Consider the following 22,449-nt stretch of genomic DNA (forward strand, 5'->3'; position numbering starts at 1 on the left):
CAACGTATAACTTTAACATAAAGCACAAATCAATATCATACGAATATGAAATGAGAAAAAGGGTCCAGTTTCTCACCAAAGGAGAAACATACCGCACATGACACAACATACAACTTCTTAATGTACAATCTGTTTAATCTACTAAAATAATAATAATAATAATAATAATAATAATAATAATAATAATAATAATAATAATAATAATAATAATAACAACAACAACAATAATAATAAATAAATAAATAAATAAATAAAGCTTAGGTGCCGTGTACAACTCTGCGATGCATAAAGTACGAGTTATTAACTTATATAATTTTAGATGTTCTTGATTCACGTATTTATAGGCTTGTAAACGAAACGAACATTTATGAACTGTTTGTTAACTAATTCGGCGGGAAGGTCGTATATTTTCGTTTATTTAATAAACGAACGAATATGAACAATTTTTTTGTTCATTTAATTAAATGAATGAACATGAACACATGTTTGTTCGTTCATTTATGTTCGTGAACATCCGGTTATATTCGTTTATTTACATTTGTTTATTAACTTATTTAACACCTAAAGGGTTTTTCTCTATCATTAGGCCAAAACCTCAATGGCTCATCATTTTAAATAGGCGGTTGAAAAAGATAATAAAAAATTTAGTATTCGGGAATACAAGTAGCTACGCAAACAAAGTATCGCATATGTCATCGTTGTATATGTAAAATTCATCTAGAATGATCATATATTTTTTTGAAAGACCAACGAACTTTTATTGCACCATCCGGACAACAACTGTTAACCGGAAGAATATTACATACACCAACCAACATAAACATTACATTACATTACCTTACATCTAAGTCTAAATGCTCGCCATATCAAAATCGCACCACTTAGCCCATGTTAACTCTCGGGATTTGGATCTATTTTTAATCCACAAATACCCAAGAGTCTTAATGTCTTCTTTTACCTTCGCCAAGTGTGGTTGTTTTCTGTTGAAAACCACTTCATTCCTATTCTTCCGTAAACACCAAATTGTAGTTTGCATAAATGTGTAAACGACCCTCCGCCCCTTTGGCAAACCACGAATTTGGTCATGCGAATTAACCAAATCCTTAAGTTCTAACACATAGAAAGCTCCAAATTTACACCTACTTGCAACATAATCCTAAATCTGCAAAAAATAAAAAGGTGTTCTGTTGTTTCGTCGTCTTCGCCACAAAGCTTGCACCTGAGAGACCCAATGTTAACATTCCTTCTGGCCAAACTAGCAGCTGAAGGAATTCTATTCAAGGCATTTTTGCTGGAAACAAATTCCATGAACGGGACCTATGATGTAGGCTCCACACTACCTTTCTCCAGAGACTTTTGTCATCTACTTTGAACCGCCACCACCACTTTAAAAGCATTGCCAAGTTCGCTTCGCGTAGAGACCCAAAACCCGCCCCGCCGTAATTCTTAGGAGTCATGGCATTATGCCACGCTACCCAATTCATCTTTGATTTTTCCGGATTCAAGCCCCATAGAAAGTCTTTTCTCAATTTCTCCAATCTTTTGATAACCTGTAAAGGCGCTTTATATAGCGAAAAATAGTAGGTTGATAAGGAATTCAATACCAACTTGATAAACGTCGCCCTCCCACCAAAAGATAATGTATCCTCTTTCCAAATAGACAAACGCTTTTCAAAAAAATGTACATGAGAATACAATCCCAAATGGACAATGAGAAGTTTCCCAATGCATAAAAACAAGTTAGAGAAACTTACACACAAAAATATAGAAACTCAACAATCGAAACAAACCCATGCTTAGAAAACTTCACTTCTGATTATATAATCACACCAACATAATCAAGCCAAATCACAATTCACAACTCCAAACACTTGAATCTTTGTTTGAAATATTTCTTTTTCTTTTCTTTCATGAAATATCTATTGTAATCTAAATGTGGAACGAATTAAGTTGATTCATAACCACATGTATAACAAAAGACTAAATCATTTTCGAGTTCTATTCTATTCTATACGTACAATGCTATCCAACGACGAATTGCAGAAAACACAATGGTTTGACAAGATCTTTCCCACAATGCTTCCTTCTTCAATACGAAGCCTTCGACTTTGCTTATTCCAAAGATGAACCGCATAACTCTGGCTACGAATCTGCCTAAGTTTACCCCTTAACCATTTGGCATCGGTCTCATTTTTCGCCCCACGAAAGAGATTCCTAACCCTATTCCAATTCACAGGATAAAATGCCATTGGGGGTAGAATAGTAAAGTTGTAACCCGGTCTATTTTCAAGCCTTGAAACTACCCTTGAAACCAAATAAGGACCATTGTGACCCCATTTGTTACCATTGAAAGTTAATGCAAATTCTTCAATAAACTTGTAAACTAACGGATGCATTTTATCAAACACCATGACTGCATTATTCAACCGGCTCCAATTCTTTGAACCCAAATCCAATGTTTGTGCACCTATTGAATTCTTCAACTTAGAGAAGCTTTTCAACACCATAACATCAGTATCCATATACACACCACCAAACTTATACAACAAACAAAGCCGAAGCAAATTCGATAAATTTTGGCCTAATGGGACATAACCAACATCAAGATCACCTTTGGTTAACTTCATGAACCAAGGTTCTGCCATTGTGTTCTTGAACAAGTACTTTAAATCAGGCGAAATCGCGGTTACTCTAAACCCTTTTTCCGAAAAGGGTTTTAGAATTTGTCTTCCTTTATTTGAATCCATTGAGTTTGACACAATTAGTAGACACCCTTTTGGGTGTGTGCTGAATAATGTCTCTATTGAGTGAAACTCTTTTTCACTAAAGGTGTTTAATGATGATATCCAAGTCATAAAGAAACGAACTTTACATGAAAAAGATTCATTCTTGCTGAAAAAGTTCTTCACTTTCGACCGGAATTCACCTCGCCGGAGTTGGTCAGAAGACTCCATAAAAGTCAACACCTCCAAGATTTTTTTATTTTTTACCGGAAAATCTTCAGATTCCAGAGGAAAGCTGTGTGATTTTCGCAAAAGGGGCAAATGGGTATTCAAAATCACCGGCGGAGCTTCTCCGGCGAAGAACCTTGTGGAATCTCCGGCACCGGCGGCCGTGTTTTCAAGTGATTTCAACTGGGTATTCGAATTTACAAATGGGTTTTCTTTTTTAAGATGCAAACTGTGTGATATACGCAAAAGGGGCAAATGGGTATTTGAAATCACCGGCGGAGCTTCTCCGGCGATGAATCTTGAAGAATCTCCGGCGCCGGCGACGGTCTTTTCATGTAATTTCATCTGGGTATTTAAAATTACAGATGGGTTTTCATCTTTTTCATGTAAGTTCATCTGGGTATTTGAAATTACAGATGGGTTTTCATCTTCAACTGCATACATCAAGTTTGCCAACGATGACGTCAGCAAGTTTCTTGAATCTCCGGCGACATTTTCCGGGAAGGGTATATTAATGGAGAAGATAGAAGCTCCATTGAAAGAAATTAACAAAATTAAAAGAATGGTTAAAACAGCAAAGAAAGATCTTTTGTTGTTTTCCATTGGTTTAATGTTTGAAGACATAATGGTTTTGTGTGATTCATGGTTTTGTGTTTATGGGTTTGGGATTGTTGGGAAGGTGAATAGTAGGAGAGTGTAGATGAACATGGTTTGATGGCGGCAAAAGGTGAGAAATTTGTGTGTGTGTTTTGGTGTTGGTGTGTGTGTTTTTTTGAACTATTTGGAACCAAAATTGTGATGGTTTGATCAAGAAAAGTAGGGGGGATAGATGTCTGGTTTGTACTTTAGTGGTAGAGATAGGAGATATATTGGTGCATTTATTATTTAATTCATGTTGATCCACGGAAAAAGGGGCCACATACTCGAGTAGTCTCAGTTAGGTGAGGTGCAATAAACCGGTTTCCCACTAAAGTTGTATGTAGGTTGTAATTTGTAAACCTTAACTAATTATTTTTTGGTGACCAGGCTCGAACTCGAATCTTTTTTTAATGAAAGTTGCCGTTCCAAAAAAAAAAAAAATTATTTTTTGGTTTAGTAATATCTTGTTGGGTTCATCGCATTATAATCTAGTGGCATTTAAGAGATGAGATAATGTTTAGAAACTACTAGGTTTTGGGTTTGATTCTCATAAATGGGTTTTTTATCAGATTTATTTGGTTTGTATAGACATTATTGTCTAGTGGAGATGAATATGATCGGGTGGTTCCGCTTGTGACACGATGATACTCCAATGGTGTCTGTTAGTGATCCAAATTGGGCTATGAGATAATGGGTTTGTTGTTAGTTAGTCAGTGTTGAATGAGAATCAACACGTGTTTGTTGTTAGTCAGTGTTGAATGAAAATCAACACGTGTTTATCTCATTTGCCTTTGGTACATTTGGTTCCTTAGCCCCGGATTCCTGAACAGGGTTTGGCGGGTCGTGAATAGTAATTTCTCGACCCTTAAGAGTCGCTTCGTTTTTAGTAGGAAATGTTTTGCAATTCAAAAAGGACGGCGAAACAGCTTGTTACTCGTTTACCTGCCATTTATTTCTAATTTCTTGTTTTGGATGATGAAGTGATTTGAAATGATTAAAAGAAAAACTATATCTAGACAAATGAATGATTTTAAAATCTACTATCTAGTAGATAATGGATTTTCACTTTTTTTAAGGGAAAATTTCTTAATCTCTATCGTTTGTAATATTCATTTTGTACCCATACAGCTGAAAATCCAACATGCAAAATTAATATTGTAATAAACATGATTAACTGAAAACGACACCAACTTTTTAATGGTTGTTACAATCGGACATGTTCATTTCAAAGAATAAGCTCATTGAGCAGTTGTTTCAACAAGTAGTGTTTAGCTTCTAGCTTGGAACGTTCAACTCAACAACAAGCTTTTAACTGTTGCGATGTTTATCTTAAAGCGCATTGCCGTATCTAACGACCACAGTGTACACTTACCCGTTATATAGTATACACTTCGAACAGACTTAGCTTGAAAATCTCATCTTTGTTTATCATTATACTAGAACTCTTAACCATTTCAAAGTTTGATTGAACTCCTTTGCCAACATAAAATAATTAATGGGTTCGCCATTGATGATTTTACCCATGCCTTTAACACCACCGACCTAAAAGGCCTCTGAAAACAATACACGTCCCGTTAAAACCTTGAGAATCGATTCTAGGATAAGTATAGGGATGACAAAAATACCCGAGCCCGACGGATATACCCGAAACCAGACACAAATGGGACGAGTGTACCCGATACCGACAAATACCGGACGGGTATTGGGCCAGCGCCGAATATGGGACACGATTTTATAACCGGATATGGGTATGAGATTACCAATACCTAACCCGAACCCGACATATTACCGTCCCTAGATAAGTATAGTACTTGATATCAGTTGTAGACTTCCTTCTTAAAACCAATAAAAAAAAACCTCGTCTCCTTTCTAAGTTCTAACAAACCTCACTCACTCTGCGAAAAACAATGGAGCAAATCAAGCATACATACGTCGAAGTCAACGGGTTAAAACTCCATGTGGCTGAGATCGGATCCGATTCATCGCCGGCGGTGGTTTTTCTTCACGGATTTCCGGAGATATGGTACACGTGGCGCCATCAAATGATTGCCGTTGCAAACGCCGGTTTCAGAGCGATTGCACCCGATTACAGAGGATACGGACTATCCGACATCCCCCAACAACCCGACAAGACCTCTTTCGTTGATTTGGTCAACGACACTGCATCCATCCTAGATTCTCTCGCCATTTCTAAGGTATATGTATGCATTTCTGTCGATTTAGGCTTCCGATTATATATATCTAAAAAAAATCGCAGAAACTGACGGACGGACCCTCTTACCAGTTTGACTTTTTTGCCCAATCTTGACCTCAGATAATGTGTTTCTAAAGTAACAATTATTGTGATAATATTTTTTGTGTAGTCATAATTATTAAGTAATTAACATATGTCTCTTCCTGGTTTTACTATACTTTAGAATAAAGACTCAAAAAGTTATGTTTTTTTTTTTTTTTTTTAATCTTGTCATTATTAGTTTATCATATGTGAATACTAAATAGTTGATTGCATATCATTTTTTGTTTTCAAGCTAAATGTTCATTTTTATTTGCTTGCATTCTTTTGTGTTCGAGACTAGTGTTCACGAACTGTTTGTGAATAACTTAATTTCCTTAACGAACGAACACGAACATAAACTTATGTTCCGTATGCATTCGTGAACAGTTCTCGAACATCTTAACTTCATTACCGAACGAACATCTTAACTATCGAGTCGGGGGTCTCACCGGAAGCAGCCTCTCTATTCCTACGGGATAGAGGTAAGGCTGTCTACATCTTACCCTCCTCAGACCCTGCCTTTGCTTTGCTATTGGTGGGATATACTGAGTATGATGATGATGATGACTTGTGATCTTCTCCAACCCGCCCCTTTGAGATCAACCATACCGCCCTTTGATGTTGCAACCTTATCATGGACTTTGTTAGGTGTTTGTGATCGGTAAAGATTTTGGAGCAATGGTTGGTTACACATTTGCACTTCTTCATCCTGAAAGAGTTGCAGGAATAGCAACACTTGGGGTGCCATTTAGACCCCCTGGTTCTCAAAAGAGTCATCAACTCCTCCCTGAAGGTTTCTACATTCGAAGATGGCAGGTGCTCCCTCATTCCGATCATAACAATTCTCGTAACGGTTATTATTGTTCCTCACAATTTAACTGAAATTATCACCAGGAACCAGGAAGAGCTGAGGCTGATTTCGGGCGGTTTGACGCGAAAACAGTGGTGAGAAACATCTACATTATGTTCTCTAGAAGTGAGATACCGATAGCCGGTGAAAACCAGGAGATAATGGATCTTGTTGACCCGTCGGATCCGCTACCCTCTTGGTTCACGGAGGAGGACCTTTCAGCATATGGGGACTTGTATCAGAAGTCTGGATTTCAAACCGCACTCCAGGTTCCTTACCGGTAATTTTACTCAACATATGATATATGTGGACTTTTATCTTTTCTTTAGAACTAATATGTCAATATTGTTAACCGTTGTAGGTCATTCAAAGAAAAAATTGAGTATCCAAAACAAGGTTCAAGTGATCCGAAAATTGTAGCTCCGGCACTATTCATCATGGGCGAGAAAGATTACGTGTTCAAGTTCCCAGGAACGGAGGAATACTTGAAGAGCGGGGGGATGAAGAAATACGTGCCAAATTTGGAAATCGTATACTTGCCTGAAGGTAGTCACTTTGTCCAAGAACAATTCCCGGATCAGGTTAATCAGCTCATACTCGATTTTCTCGATCACAACAAGTATTAGTGCTTCCTCTGTACCCATGTTAAATAAAGCTTCGGTTAATGTAATATAAAACCGATCGTTTGGTTATTTTCAGTTGATTATATAAAATGGTTTGGTTCTGTTAACTGAGCATAGGGTTTGACAAAAGATTTTGGCAAGTGTTTTATATGAACATGTTCTAATAATAATGTTTCTAAGCTAGAAAATTTTCACTTTTTAGGTCACTATTAACTATACAAGTAGAGATGTAAATAGATTGGTCTAGATCGGAGTTTCCTATACAAGTACAAATGTAAAATAAAACAGTGATACATATGAGTAATTTGGCATCCAAGTGGAGATAATGAGGGGGTAAAGTTTCCTAACTCTATTTAGTTAACATTTACAACAACCTTTGATTAGGTTATAAATGAGTTGTTATTAGTAAACAAGTTGAGATTAAATCGTTAAAAATCTGAAGCGAAAGGAGCTCAAAACTTAAATTGGAGCTCGTTTAACAAATGAAATCAAGCGCGGCCCTCATACAATTAGGCAATATTTGCATCCTAATGCATATAATCCGTGCTTCGGTGAATGTCTTTCTAGTAACCATTAGATGTCGCCAGGGTTTGGCTTTCGTATATATTGTTCTATAAAAATTCAAAAACACATCTACAAAACCTTGGTAAATAGTCGGTTGCGGTTCTTTCACCAATTCGTATGTATTCATCGCATTGGTCGCTTGATGCTCCATATGCCAACTAATGTATGACACGTGTGCCTTTTTGTAGAGGAGACGTACCTTGTTTACTGTTTACGTATCACGTCATATCTTTGTGTAAAGTAGACATAATGGTTGGATATATCTTTTACAATTTGATTGAAAAGTTGTTTGCTTATTCTAAACTATCCTCTAAAGTAAGGATCATGGGGAAATGGCTATGGACGAAAATCTCCATTTAAGGTTCCTCTTCACATAAGTTTATATAACTTTTATACTTTTGTGAAACTTATTAAAAATTTAAAGTTAAAAAATACATTAATGTTTATATTTTATGAAAGTTTAAAAGTATAAACTAAATTTTAAATATCCTCAAATAAGAAAATAGAAAAAATAAACCCCAACCCCATGACCACCTCATGTTTGCCGTCCCCATCGGAACTTGCATATTCTGATATGCAAACCCACGGACATGTCGCCTGTAGGGCTGCTGCCACTTGCCTAATATGCAAACCCACGAACATGACGACTGTAGGGCTGGTGCCACTTGCCTAATATGCAAATCCACGAACATGTTACCGCTATGAGCTGTTTGGTGGGTAATCCGCCATTCGTGTGTCACCAACGCATCTCAGTCTCATGGTTAAATCCTACTCATGGCAAGTACGAAAAAACTTAAATTGACTAGCAACATCACACAAGTTTTAAAGAAAAAAAGCTATATAATGAACCACGAATATCTTGTGAAAGTTAACTCTATGTTGAGTTTTGCTATTTTGTTTTGGAATGTTTTAATAAGTTAGTTTAATCTTTTTACAGATAAACTATCAGGATGTTTCGAATATCATCCACTCTATTATTTTGTAAAATTGTTCATGCATTTAAAACTCAACAATTTTACCTTCACTCATCGTAACAATTACAAAAGAAAGACATATAGTCACACTTGGTGCCCTCACAATATTGTTCAACTTTAATATTAATTAATATAATATAATATAATATAATAATAGTATGTTTTGTTACAACTATAAGACTATCACAAATAACATATTACCTAACTATAAGACTATCACAAAGCTTGTTCTTAGGCTACGTCGGATTTCAAAACTCCTCTTAAAAGCATTTATTTTTCCTACAATACTGTAAAATTTCAAACCCTATTAAAAAGCTAATAAAAACATATTAATATTTTAATATGCATGAGAGAGGGTCGACTTACCAAGGAGCTGAGTGACCTGGTAATGGAGATCATCTCCACGAGAACAGTAGCGGATCCAAAATTGTACACGCAACTCGCAAGCATGCATTTCAAGTGCTTTTAAAAGTCCATTATTATTTAAAATAAATGATTGTACTTTAAATATTAAAATATTAAGACCACTAATTACAGTTACGTAAAGATATTGTGTTTAGGTAGTTCGTTAAAAAGTGGTGTATGATCATTTATTAGTTATTAATCAACGGATTAGAGTTAGATATCTACACGAACATTCCCTCTCTTCGAAAATAATGGAGCAAATCAAGCATACTTACGTTGAAGTCAACGGATTAAAGCTCCATGTGGCTGAGATCGGATCCGATTCATCACCGGCTGTCGTTTTTCTACACGGATTTCCAGAGATATGGTACACGTGGCGCCATCAAATGATTGCCGTTGCAAACGCTGGTTTCAGAGCCATTGCACCCGATTACAGGGGATACGGACTATCCGACATCCCTCAACAACCCGACAAGACTTCATTTGCTGATCTGGTCAACGATACTGCCTCCATTCTGGATTATCTTGGCATTTCTAAGGTACATAGAGAAATAATGTACTAGTTATATTAACATTTAGTAGGTATTATTGATTGAATATTAGTAGTTGATAACTTCGGGTGTCTAGGAGATAGTAATGGTGACATCGAAAACTAATTAAAGATTTGCCGCATATGTTTATCCCGTAAAAGTGGTGCGGGTTCGATTCCCATAAAATGAGCATTTGGTGATTATTAGGAGTAGATTTCAGGGGTGTGTGTTTTCATTTAGAATAATAATAATAATAATAATAATAATAATAATAATAATAATAATAATAATAATAATAATAATAATAATAATAATAATAATAATAATTAAAGATAGGAGTTCGATTGTTATTATCTTAAACGACATAAATAAAGAAAAAATATATGGAAATTTAGAACGGATCAATCGAGGTTTTGAAAGTTATCTAAAGTCATTATCTATTATGAAAGATCTTATAAGTTTTGTTCAGAACTTTAGACTTTAGGTGCAGTTTATTTTTAAGAGGTAAAGTGCATGCAATCTACGGACCACATCTGCGGACATCTATAGAAGAAGATGTGGATCAAAACTCTGCAGTCTGCAAGAAAAAGGTTGTTTGTTTTTTTAACGTATGTAGACTTCTAAAATAAACTGGTGGTGGTGTATGGATGGTAGTGGTGGATGGTGATACTATACGGTGGTGGTGGGTGGTGGACGTGGACGGTGGTGGGTGGTGGACGGTGGTGGGTGGTGGACGGTGGTGGTGGAAAATGATGTTTAACCCTCTGCAGACCTTAGAAGATTTTAAAAGCGGTTGGGCCAAGTCTGCACTAAGAAGAGCTCGTGCAAACGTTTTTTTTAATGAAACTTCTTTGGAAAAACAAACATTCTACAGATGACAATGTCTGCGCGTGGTCTACGCGGCGCAGACAGAAGAGTCTGCGCATATCTTTTTTAGAAAAACAAATTAACATCACCTTACTGTGGTAGTATTATCTGTAGGGTGATAATTAACATTTATCTCCTGCTGTTTCTACTTTACATTGTGTCTTTCTATTAGTTATACTAAGGGCATGTGTAGTCATAAAGCCCTCAAAGGGGCGTTATGCGCCATGTGGCATGCCACGTCAGCAAGGGGCTTTATGGGGCTTTATGTAATTTGAGGCCGTAGTCATAAAGCCCCTGTGTAATCATTACTCATTTTTTAATTTTTATTTTTTAATTCATTTTGTAAATTTTTTAAAAATAAAATTCATTTCATTAAATAAAAAAAGTACAATAAAATAAAAAAAAACATGAAACTAGAAAAAAAAACATTAAACTAGCATAAAAAAAAATTACACAATCAAAGATTATATTTTTTTTCAATCCGCTCCTTTTGTGCCAACGCCATTTTCAACGCTTTTCCCGTTAAGTGGTCATGCGGTTTGGAGTAGAAGTCAAAGTCGTGAGCCCATTGTCGATCCCGCATAATCTCCGTAACCTTTTCGTTCTCCTCCAAACGTTTGTTACCGAGTTCGTGTATGTCTTGAAGCCGCTTGTTTATCTCCGAAAATGCGTGACTCATATCCGTTCCCATAGACATCGACGACGACTCGGGTTTTTTCGCCCGGCTTTTTCTTCCGGGCGATCTTGGTAGCTCCTCCACCGGCTCGTCATCCGGAATATCCTCGTTCAAGCCGATGTTTCGAGCGTCGGAGGTTGGCGTTTCGGGTTCACCCGACTCGTTTGTTTTGGACCTCTTTGATGGCCGTGTATTTCCCGAACGACCACTAGGAGTAGTTACGACGGCCCATTTGGGGCTATGGCGAAGGATTTGCCAACACTTCATGTACGGGAAATGGCCATTAGCGTTCGTATACTCGACCAATGCCTCTTGCGTAATGTCTTCATCGTTACTTCCACTTTTCCATCCGGAATACAAGCGTTGGTACACGGTTTGAAAGTTTGTGCACTTCTTGTTTATATCGGACCACTTCCCCGATATAGAGTCCGGTAGGCGGTATTCCTCTCCCCTACCCATGAGCTCGAAAAAGAGTTCTCGTATTCGGTTCCAAAATACGGTTTTACTTTGATTGTTTGCTACACACAAAACAATATAAAATGTTAGCTCAAAATTTAAAAAATAAAAACTGGAAATAATAAAAAACAGAAAAAAAAATAAAAAACAGAAAGTAATTAAAAAACAGAAAATAAAACTGGAAATAATAAAAAACAGAAAAAAAAATAAAAAACAGAAAGTAATTAAAAAACAGAAAATAAATATAAAAACAGAAAAAAAATATAAAAACAGAAAAAAAAATATAAAAACAGAAAAAAAAAATAAACATACCTATGACCGGGTCCTCCGAAACATCGATGAAAGCGCGGGTTAACGCATACTCCTCTTCGGGCTCCCACGTTTGCACATTTTTTTTCGTTCGGGTGTTGGTTTCAACTTTCTTTTTATGTGCCCGTTTGCTTTTCCTTTTCCTTTTTGCGTCTCCGGTTGCGTATCCGGTACCTCGGGTTGCGTCTCCGGAACAACATCGGGTTCGTGTAGTGGGGAGCCGAACGCTTGAGCCGACCCAAACGCTTGAGACGACCCCATCCCATCCATGTTTTGACTTGGGTTCCACCCGTAGAGATTAGGGTCCCATGATAGCGGTTGGTTCAAAAGATTGATGAACCCGGGACTTTGTTGATTGTAATCGAGAAAACCGGAGCCGTAAGGGTTGGGTCTAGTGGGAACCGGTGCCACGGGACGAGTAGGATTGCCACTTTGGTTTGGGTCCGCACTAGATCGGGGAGGAATGAAGCCCCGGTTGAATGGATTCATTGTATAAAATATTTAAGAATTGTATAAAATATTGAGAGAGATGAGAATGTTTGAATGTGTATGGTAAAAAAATAATGAGATGAGAATGATTTTAAAGGAAAGTTTAAAAAGAAATTGATTTTTTTTTATTAAATTCGACCGTTTGTAACGGTCAAAAAATTGAAAACAATCCTTCATCACGCCGCTATAATGTTCGCGCTGGCCAAAAAATTTCAAACATGGCGCCGGGGGGGGCGGTGTTCGCGGCGCCATAATGGCGCTATGGCCCCTTCTCGCGCCCCAGTACACATTGCCTAATATAGTAATATTAGATATGAAATCACCTTGATCATATATGTTTGGACTTTGTAAGGTATTTGTGATTGGTAAAGATTTTGGAGCAATGGTTGGCTACGCATTTTCGCTTTTTCACCAGGAGAAAGTTGCAGGAGTTATAACACTTGGAGTTCCGTTTATGCCCCCTGGTTTTTTCAAGAGTCATCAAGCCCTCCCTGAAGGTTTCTACATGAAACGATGGAAGGTACGCATATTTATATTGTAATATATACATATACACAAACTAAAGTTACATATGTCTTATAATTCTATACTTTAATGCATGTCAGAAGCAAATGTTGATAATAATATAACTAAAAGATGTATTACGTATTCGTTCTATCATTAACATTTACCTATGTACCGTCCCTTTAACCAAAAGAAAATATAAATGAAATAATCATCAGGAACCAGGAAGAGCTGAAGCTGATTTCGGTCGGTTTGATAAGAAAACAGTGGTGAGAAACGTCTACATTATGTTCTCTAAAAGTGAAATACCGATAGCAGGTGAAAACCAGGAGATAATGGATTTGGTGGACCCGTCGGCTCCTCTACCCTCTTGGTTCACAGAGGAGGACCTTTCAGCATATGGGGACTTGTACCAGAAGTCTGGATTTCAAACCCCACTCCAAGTTCCTTACAGGTAATAATATATTTATATTCAACATATGATAAAGTTGTAAGAGCATTCACATCCAGTCCATCAAATTATACATACATTCCACTAAAAAACAACTCCTATATCAATATATTTCCACTAAAAACAAATACTTTTTCTCTCTCCTTTCAATTAAATAATATTATCATTACCTTTTTCTCTCACTTCCACTCACAACCACTTTCAAAATATATTAAAAAATTATAACGAATGAACAGTGTCCCCCCAAATATACAGATGAACAGTAACATTTTCTCTCTCCTCTACTCACAACCACTTTTTATACCCTTTATAATATAAAAACCCTTCCTCACATAATTTGATGGTTAGAATGTGAATGCTCTAATGGGTCTTTGTGTTTTGCCATTTTTGCAGAGTTGTTCTCGAGACTTCAATAATTATAGAGTTGGTCCCAGTAGTTGCAATTTTTGCACTCGTGTGGTCATTAGCACTAACCTCTGTTAAGTTTTCCAGTTAAGTCTTGTTAAGTTTTCCACAAAAGGATGACAACCTTTTAATTTTTGTTTTCCTTAATAAGTAAGGGTATTTTAATTATTTAACAAGACTTAATTGAAAAAGTTAACAGAGGTCAGTGCTAAGGACCACACGTGTATGAACAATTCCCGGATAAGGTTAATCAACTCATACTTATTGAAGTCTCAGGACCATCTCTACAAAATTGGCAAACCACAGGGACCAACCAGGCATTTAACTCCATGATGAATGAATATGAGGACTTCATCTTTGTTTTTAGAACTAATTCGTCGATATTTTTAATTGTTGTAGGTCATTTGCAGAGAATGTTGGATCTCCACAACAAGGTGTAGATGATCCAAAAGTTGAAGTTCCAGCACTATTGATCATGGGTGAAGAAGATTACGTGTTCAAATTCCCAGGAATGGAGGAATACTTGAAGAGTGGGGAGGTCAAGAAGTATGTGCCCAGTCTCGAAATCGTATACCTGCCTCAAGGTTGTCATTTTGTTCATGAACAATTCCCGGATAAGGTTAATCAACTCATACTCAATTTTCTCACTCGCTACAAGTATTGATTAGTGCTTGTGCGTTTGTTCGTGTTATGGAAATATATATCTTGAGTGTGAAATAAATGGTACCATATACCTCATTGTCCATTAACCTTAAACATCAATATGAATACAGCCATGATTGGTTTCAAACTAACCATGTGTTCTTGTTCTATATAAGGAATCCGAGATAGTAATTTATATGAATACTCGTGTATTTCTTCACAAGGTTGCTTTTGTTGGGTATTGTTCAATATACTTTTTTTTTTTTGAACGGCAAATTTGAATCACTGACGGACTACTGGAATATCATCGTGCCACCAGCAGAACCACCCGATCATATCCATCTCCACTAGGCAATAATGCTTATACACCAATTCAGGAGGAAACCCAATAAATCTGGGAAAACCCCCTTTGTGGGAATCGAACCCATGACCTAATGGTCATAAGCCTTATCCCACCACCAAGATACCACTAGGCTATAATGCCATGGGTTATTGTTCAATATATTGCTTGTAATAATTAACACGACATGACCCGACACAAAATTAAATGGGTGTGTTTGAAGTAAATAGGTTAAGGTCATAAGCAGGTCAACATGTTAAATGACATGATTCAAGACATGTCTAAACGGATTCAACTCACACAACTCGTTTCTCCATGCATGACATGTTTCACTGTCGACACGACCCGTTCATCCATACAATGCTGTTTTCAGTTTAAATAGTTAATTTTTTACTGTAATATTTGATAACATTTATTTTATAGTGTTAAATGTGTCGTCTAAGTCACTTAATAAATTATCTATGTTAGTCTTTAACAAGATGACACATTTAGTTAAACGTCTCGTACTTATTTAACCAATAAAACACTTATTAGGTCCAAGTTAACGGGTATGGAATCCAAGCAAAGCTTCTTTGGAGAAGACCCAGATTCTAATCTTGGCCAAGGTGTAATTTTAGAATAGTGTGATGAGTGTGTGTTCTTAGCCTTTAAAAAAAGATTGGATCGATCAAGTCAACTGGTTAACGCTCCATGTAGCTAAGATCGGATCCGAGTCATGGCCGGCGATCGTTTTTCTACACGGATTTCCGGAGATATGGTACACATGGCGCCATCAAATGATTAATGTCGCGAACACCAGTTTCAGAGTCATTGCACCTGATTACAACGGATACGGACTATCTGACATCCCTCAAGAACTCGAGAAGACCTTCTTCGCTGATCTGGTCAACGACACTGCCTCCATCCAGGATTATCTAGCCATTTGTAAGATACATTTATGCAGATCTGTAGATTTTGGGTTTCTGACTATATATATTTACAATTGCAGAAAAATCAAAGTATTAATATATTTATTACTCATGTATTAACAATTAGACAGGCTATACAAAAGACACTGATCAATGATAGGTTATACGGACGTATAACCTTTCTTATATAGTTATATATGTTGGAAATCCGGGTTTGTATCAGCGGAAGCATTATACCCGTTTGGATTCACAGACATACTTGGCATGATAACGTGCAGATGAATAACAGGAATAGAAACAAAGATTTGGTGGACAATTTCGGTTGTGATTGAAACTGTCTTGATACCGGACCATAATGCCGGATATTACATATATATATGAGAGTTTTGGCGGTTGTTTATGGCGGGAATAACTGCCATAAACGGTTTAAACATATGAACCGCTTATCTCTCGGTTTATAAGTCACAATACATATCTAATTAATACGTTTCATAATAAACATAATCATAATTAAGTTTATACTTCTAACACGACCCCCTAAACTTGATTATGTTTGGCTGCATGTGCTTGAACACTCCGATTCGCTTCGTCCACTGCTTTCTTTGCTTCATTAAAATCAAACCGGCGACGCTTCTTGTGCAGAATCCATGAACCTTCCCAGCTATTTCCGGCATATAGAGCATAGTGCTCCGAAGCAGCATCCTCCGGTGTTGGATCTGCACTCTTACTTCTTCCTTTATCCTTGCCTGCCGTTGAAGTTTCACCCTTTTCCATCACTTCTTTAATCTGCACCCTCTCTTCAGTAACTTTAAACTTATAATAGTAGATCAAGACATCCAAATACATGGCATATATGACTCTTATAAAGTCACCATCTTGATACTCAAAGCCTAAATCTTTCGCTATCGCCGGCCACAAATTATCAATGGTCACACTTCGGTAGCCTCCATCCCTCTCAACCATCACGTACAATCCGAGTAAATTTATCTTTCTCCCATCAGTTAACAGAGGAGGAATTGATCTTGATGTTATTCCCATCTTTTCCTTTAAGAACCATCCTACCATCTCTTCAAACTTTACTTCGAGATCATATTTGTATTTGAATATGAAATCCCGGTCATCAATCATGTCGAGCAGTGCTTTACAATTATTAAATTCATGAAATTCAAGTGCTCTAATGATCATACGGGTCCAGTCATTCTCGTATTCATTTGAAACATTTAGTGTTTCAAAATATGAATTCAAGTATTTTTCTTTGAATTCATCATCTTCGGAACACAGAGATTGCAATTTTCGTTTTTCATACAATCCTAATTCCTCTTCCTTTGACAACCCACTAACTTCATTTACAACATTTACAACCGGGGATGAAAACATGGGGTAAATCTTGCACGTGTCACCGGATTTCTTAACCGTAAACCCTTGAAGGGTTAATTGATCAAGACTTAGAACATTACGTTCTAGATCCGGTGAGTAGAACACACTATGTATTCTCATTGTTTCACTCCCAGTTTTGATTTCTACATTTCCCACCCCTCTAATGAACATGAAGTTATTCATTCCAGTTTTTGTTTCTACCCCCATCACATGTTTCACTCTCTTGAACAAATTCAGATTACCACTAAAATGATGATCAAACGTCGGATTTACATACCATATATCGGACCATAATCCGCCTTCAGTGCCAGTCACGATCATCTCATCCTTGCAGTGTACTTCTCCCTCTTGCCTTTTCGTTCCAGAATTTATTGCCTGCTTTAACAATTGTGTCACTTCGTCATTTTCTTTAACTTTGCAATTATAAATTTGATGGCCTGGAGAATGACAGTAGTAACAGAGTTTCATGCGAGGGATTCGTCGGATTCTTTCATTTTGTTCATCGGTGCAGTGTTGGCACGGTAACGTGGTTGAATTGGGTTTGATTTCTGCACATTTATCAGACGTGGCTCTGATACCACTTTGTTGGAAATCCGGGTTTGTATCAGCGGAAGCATTATACCCGTTTGGATTCACAGACATACTTGGCATGATAACGTGCAGATGAATAACAGGAATAGAAACAAAGATTTGGTGGACAATTTCGGTTGTGATTGAAACTGTCTTGATACCGGACCATAATGCCGGATATTACATATATATATGAGAGTTTTGGCGGTTGTTTATGGCGGGAATAACTGCCATAAACGGTTTAAACATATGAACCGCTTATCTCTCGGTTTATAAGTCACAATACATATCTAATTAATACGTTTCATAATAAACATAATCATAATTAAGTTTATACTTCTAACAATATATGGTCGTATGGTATGTGGCAAAAGTTATATGGGCCCGTATAAATACAAAATAAGATTTTGCACGAGCCCTTTTATGAATCATTTAAGGTGCTTAGCGAAAGTTATACGGATCGTATAACATTACATGGCCCATTTAATCCTTCCGAGCTAGAAGTCAAGTCAGCTTGGAACAAGTCGTCAACAAATATAAGTTTTTGGGCATAAAACATAATGAGTTAGGGCTTTTGCGGGGCCTTATTGTATTTTTATTTTTGACGATAGGTGGATACGACATTACCAAAGATTTCAGTTTTTCGTTGTTTTAATCTTGAATGAGACAATTAAAAAGAAATTAAACCGAAAACAACAAGACCGGTTCAAACGGGTTAAAAGTTAGTTAAATGTCGTTTTATAAACAACCTTTTTAGCAAAAACATATTAATAGTTTTATATATGTGAAAGAGGGTCCTTGGGGACGGAAGAAGGTGCTCGGACCACCACTCTGATTGTACAGGAAGCATGTGTTTCATGCGCTACATAAATTATTTTATTGTACCTAAAATATAAAAATATCACGACCACTAATGACAGTTACAAAGATAATGTTTTTTATGCACTTTTTAAAAGGTGGTTTATGATCATTTGTCATCAACGGATAAAAAGTTGGATATCTCTGTGAAAATAATGGAGCAAATCAACTATCAAGCATACTTACGTTGAAGTCAACGGATTAAAGCTCCATGTGGCTGAGATCGGATCCGATTCATCACCGGCTGTCGTTTTTCTACACGGATTTCCGGAGATATGGTACACGTGGCGCCATCAAATGATTGCTGTTGCAAACGCCGGTTTCAGAGCCATTGCACCCGATTACAGAGGATACGGACTATCCGACATCCCTCAACAACCCGAGAAGACCTTATTCGCTGATCTGGTCAACGATACTGCCTCCATTCTAGATTCTCTCGCCATTTCTAAGGTACATTATTTTATGATCTATGCGGATATGTAGAGAAATAGATTAAATAAATTAGTCATGAGTATTTGGTATCAAATACCGATCCCGTCCCGTCCCGTCCCGATCCCGAAAATACTGAACCGAATTTTCTGGAATTGGTATCCAATTTTTGGCATTTTCGGGATCGGTACCGGTTCGGTACGGTACCGGTAAAATACCGAATTTTACCTTGAAATACCGCTACTGTACCGATACCGTACTGACATATTTCGGTATCGGTACCCAGTTTTGGCGAAATTCAGGATCGAGATTTTCGGGATTGGGACGGTATCGAGACGGGATCGGGATTTGCTCATCCCAAAAATAAATCATAGAAAATGACGGATCCTCTTTTTAATGTTACCTATCACAAGTATATATTAACAGTTAGTTGGTATTATTGGTGAGTAAATATTAGTAGTTGATAGAGAATTAGAGATAGCAATGTAGACAACAAATTAAAGATTTGGCAATCGCTTCCTGGCCTGGTGATGGGCTGATGGCATAAGGTGTTTATCTCCGTTAAGGTGGTGCGGGTTTCAGTCCCACAAAGTATTAGACTATGTTAATCTAGACTTATGTTTATTATGTTTATATTTGTAATTTTGTGACACTTGTATTCGTAGGATTATACTATCATGTATATATGTGAATGCCTGCGACTGCGACTATTCACCCAGAAATAAACCTTATTTCCTATTACATTTTCTTTGTTCTTCTATTAAGGGGTTTGTGTGTTTGACGTTAAAAAAATTAATTAAACACGTGATTTTTTATTTTTTTTTTTAATCTCAAACGAGACAAATAAAGAAAAAAGTTAGGGAAATTTAGAACGGATCAATCGGGTTGAAAGTTGTCTAAAGTCATACTAACATTGGATATGAAATCACCTTGATCATGTTTATGTGGACTTTGTAAGGTGTTTGTGATTGGTAAAGATTTTGGAGCAATGGTTGGCTACGCATTTGCACTTTTTTACCCTGAGAAAGTTGCAGGAACGGTAACACTTGGGGTGCCATTTCTGCCACCTGGTTTTCATGAGAGTCATCAAGCCCTCCCTGAAGGTTTCTACATAAGAAGATGGAAGGTACTCATGTTAATTAATATACATATACACACACTAAAGTTACATATTTCTTATAATTCTATACTTCATTGCATGTTAAAAATTCACACTTATTCATTCTATCAATAAAATTTACCTGTGTACCGTCTCTCGTTTATTAAAAAAACACATCTGAAATAATCATCAGGAACCAGGAAGAGCTGAAGCTGATTTCGGTCGGTTTGATGCGAAAACAGTGGTGAGAAACGTCTACATTATGTTCTCTAAAAGTGAAATACCGATAGCCAGTGAAAACCAGGAGATAATGGATTTAGTTGACCCGTCGGTCCCTCTACCCTCTTGGTTCACAGAGGAGGACCTTTCAGCATATGGGGACTTGTATCACAAGTCTGGATTTCAAACCCCACTCCAAGTTCCTTACAGGTAATTATATATTGAGTTAAATGTCATTTTAGTCCCTGTAGTTTGGGTTATTTTGCCAGTTTAGTCCAAAGGTTTCATTTTTAACCTGTGGGTCCAAAAAGGTTTCACAGTTGTCATTTTAGTCCACTTGGTTAACTTCATCCATTTTTTCTGTTAACGAGAAGGCCAATTTGGTCATTTTGTATGTAATTCTGTTAACTAAAAGGGCAATTCGGTCATATAAAATGACCGAATTGGCGTTCTCGTTAACAGAAAAAATGGATGAAGTTAACCCAGTGGACTAAAATGGCAACTGTGAAACTTTTTTGGACCCACAGGTTAAAAATGAAACTTTTGGACTAAATTGACAAAATGGTCCAAACCACAGGGACTAAAATGGCATTTAACTCTTATATATTTATATTCAACATATGATATAGTTAGATATGCTTGATGAGTCGATATTCTTAATTGTTGTAGGTCATTTGCAGAGAATGTTGGATCTCCACAACAAGGTGTAGATGATCCAAAAGTTGAAGGTCCAGCATTGTTAATCATGGGCGAAGAAGATTACGTGTTCAAGTTCCCAGGAATGGAGGAATACTTGAAGAGTGGGGAGGTCAAGAAGTATGTGCCGAATCTGGATATCGTATACCTGCCTCAAGGTTGTCATTTTGTTCATGAACAATTCCCGGATCAGGTTAATCAACTTGTACTCGATTTTCTCACTCGCAACAAGTATTGATTAGTGCTTGTGCGGTTGTTCGTGTTATGGAAATATATGTATCTAGAGTGTGAAATAAATGGCACGATAGACCTCTTCGTACGTCCATTGACCTTGAACAGCATTATGAATGCAACTATGATTGGTTTGAAACTAATGTGTGTGGTAATTTTTATGAATACTCGTGATTTCTTCACAAGGTTGCTTTTGTTGGGTGTTGTTCAATATAGTGCTAGTATTTATTTTACACTACCCGTTAATACAACATTACTCGACATGGAATTAAATGGGTCAGTGTTTGAAGTTAATTGGCTAAGCTCGTAAGCGGGCCAACATATTAATGACTTGATTCAAAACGTGTCTAAACGGGTTCAACTCACGTAAGTTGATTATGCATGCATGACATGTTTAACTGTCCGCATGACCCGTTCATCCAAACAATGTTGTTTTATAAATAACTAAACTCGGTTTGTAAATTTTTATAAAATTTATTTTATAGTGTTAATTATGTCTTATTACTTCCTACGCGTGTTTGGGTCTCAGCAATCATGTTAAACACGCCGTGTTATTGAACTGTTACATTTAATCGTAGCAATCGTGTTAAACACGTTGTGTGATCGAACTGTTACATTTAATCGTGATAAATGTGTCGTCTAAGTAACTCACTAATAAATTGTTTGTGTTAGTCTTTAACAAGATAACACATTTAGTTAAATGTGTCGTGTTTGTACTTGATACTTGTTGTGCCAAATGACCTCGGTTATGTGTTCTTGTTTAAGGCTGCAGTGCCATGTAGGACCCTGCAAGCTTGCAACAAGGTATAAAACCTTACTTTAAAGGTTAAAGAAGAAGGGTGTTTGAAAAATATTAATCAACCATGCCCAATATAGTATCACCCATAGCCAAGCTATTTGTAGGATCTGAGAAGGGTGAGATGTAAGCAAGCCTTACCTTTATCCCGGGGGATAGAAAGACCGTTTCGAGTGAAACTCAGCTCCAAATTTATATCTAGACCAAAGAGTCAAATAAAAACACGAAGAATGTAAATATTTATCTAAATTTTTTAAGTAAAAGTTATACAATTAATATGCTTGTTTAGCTTCATTTAAGCTCATAAGTTTAGTCA

General features: G+C 36.8%; 5 protein-coding genes across 6 annotated transcripts; 3 read left to right on the forward strand and 2 right to left on the reverse strand.

The window, feature by feature from the left end:
• Window positions 1–1,793: 1,793 nt before the first annotated feature.
• Window positions 1,794–3,866, reverse strand: LOC110937858 (uncharacterized protein At4g19900). Its single transcript, XM_022180308.2, has one exon. It carries the CDS (start codon window positions 3,573–3,575, stop codon window positions 2,004–2,006), a length of 1,572 nt encoding a protein of 523 aa, XP_022036000.1. The 5' UTR covers window positions 3,576–3,866; the 3' UTR covers window positions 1,794–2,003.
• Window positions 3,867–5,437: 1,571 nt separating this feature from the next.
• Window positions 5,438–7,469, forward strand: LOC110937857 (epoxide hydrolase A). Its single transcript, XM_022180307.2, has 4 exons — window positions 5,438–5,785; window positions 6,514–6,681; window positions 6,760–6,995; window positions 7,077–7,469. The coding sequence occupies exons 1-4, from the start codon at window positions 5,498–5,500 to the stop codon at window positions 7,339–7,341; spliced, it is 957 nt and encodes a 318-aa protein (XP_022035999.1). The 5' UTR covers window positions 5,438–5,497; the 3' UTR covers window positions 7,342–7,469.
• Window positions 7,470–9,487: 2,018 nt separating this feature from the next.
• LOC110937853 (AB hydrolase superfamily protein YfhM-like) lies at window positions 9,488–21,519 on the forward strand. Of its 2 annotated transcripts, none has more exons than XM_035988772.1 (4): window positions 9,488–9,820; window positions 12,961–13,128; window positions 13,331–13,566; window positions 21,080–21,519. In XM_035988772.1, the coding sequence occupies exons 1-4, from the start codon at window positions 9,533–9,535 to the stop codon at window positions 21,342–21,344; spliced, it is 957 nt and encodes a 318-aa protein (XP_035844665.1). In that variant the 5' UTR covers window positions 9,488–9,532; the 3' UTR covers window positions 21,345–21,519. The 2 variants fall into 2 exon arrangements, with proteins under 2 accessions (XP_035844665.1, XP_022035996.1); XM_022180304.2 differs by lacking the exon at window positions 21,080–21,519 and adding an exon at window positions 14,368–14,830.
• Window positions 11,090–12,460, reverse strand: LOC110937856. The gene is made up of 2 exons (XM_022180306.2): window positions 12,123–12,460; window positions 11,090–11,872 (listed from the first exon to the last, which is right to left on the reverse strand). Exon 2 carries the CDS (start codon window positions 11,811–11,813, stop codon window positions 11,136–11,138), a length of 678 nt encoding a protein of 225 aa, XP_022035998.1. The 5' UTR covers window positions 11,814–11,872; window positions 12,123–12,460; the 3' UTR covers window positions 11,090–11,135.
• On the forward strand, window positions 18,723–20,626 carry LOC110937854 (bifunctional epoxide hydrolase 2-like). The gene is made up of 3 exons (XM_022180305.2): window positions 18,723–19,113; window positions 20,051–20,218; window positions 20,385–20,626. Exons 1-3 carry the CDS (start codon window positions 18,961–18,963, stop codon window positions 20,622–20,624), a joined length of 561 nt encoding a protein of 186 aa, XP_022035997.2. The 5' UTR covers window positions 18,723–18,960; the 3' UTR covers window positions 20,625–20,626.
• Window positions 21,520–22,449: the final 930 nt, after the last annotated feature.

The sequence above is a fragment of the Helianthus annuus genome, chromosome 4, assembly GCF_002127325.2.
Source record: "Helianthus annuus cultivar XRQ/B chromosome 4, HanXRQr2.0-SUNRISE, whole genome shotgun sequence".
NCBI lineage: Eukaryota > Viridiplantae > Streptophyta > Magnoliopsida > Asterales > Asteraceae > Helianthus > Helianthus annuus.

What these genes read in the sequence shown, in the direction of transcription:
- LOC110937858 (XM_022180308.2), bottom strand. Translation starts at nt 3,575, where the DNA reads ATGTCTTCAAACATTAAACCAATGGAAAACAACAAAAGATCTTTCTTT.
- LOC110937857 (XM_022180307.2), top strand. Translation starts at nt 5,498, where the DNA reads ATGGAGCAAATCAAGCATACATACGTCGAAGTCAACGGGTTAAAACTC. An exon ending in ATTCTCTCGCCATTTCTAAG is followed by an intron (nt 5,786 to 6,513) that starts GTATATGTATGC and finishes GGACTTTGTTAG; the next exon opens with GTGTTTGTGATCGGTAAAGA. An exon ending in GCACTCCAGGTTCCTTACCG is followed by an intron (nt 6,996 to 7,076) that starts GTAATTTTACTC and finishes TAACCGTTGTAG; the next exon opens with GTCATTCAAAGAAAAAATTG.
- LOC110937853 (XM_035988772.1), top strand. Translation starts at nt 9,533, where the DNA reads ATGGAGCAAATCAAGCATACTTACGTTGAAGTCAACGGATTAAAGCTC. An exon ending in ATTATCTTGGCATTTCTAAG is followed by an intron (nt 9,821 to 12,960) that starts GTACATAGAGAA and finishes GGACTTTGTAAG; the next exon opens with GTATTTGTGATTGGTAAAGA. An exon ending in CCACTCCAAGTTCCTTACAG is followed by an intron (nt 13,567 to 21,079) that starts GTAATAATATAT and finishes TAATTGTTGTAG; the next exon opens with GTCATTTGCAGAGAATGTTG.
- LOC110937856 (XM_022180306.2), bottom strand. Translation starts at nt 11,813, where the DNA reads ATGGGTAGGGGAGAGGAATACCGCCTACCGGACTCTATATCGGGGAAG.
- LOC110937854 (XM_022180305.2), top strand. Translation starts at nt 18,961, where the DNA reads ATGATTGCTGTTGCAAACGCCGGTTTCAGAGCCATTGCACCCGATTAC. An exon ending in ATTCTCTCGCCATTTCTAAG is followed by an intron (nt 19,114 to 20,050) that starts GTACATTATTTT and finishes GGACTTTGTAAG; the next exon opens with GTGTTTGTGATTGGTAAAGA. An exon ending in TCTACATAAGAAGATGGAAG is followed by an intron (nt 20,219 to 20,384) that starts GTACTCATGTTA and finishes AATAATCATCAG; the next exon opens with GAACCAGGAAGAGCTGAAGC.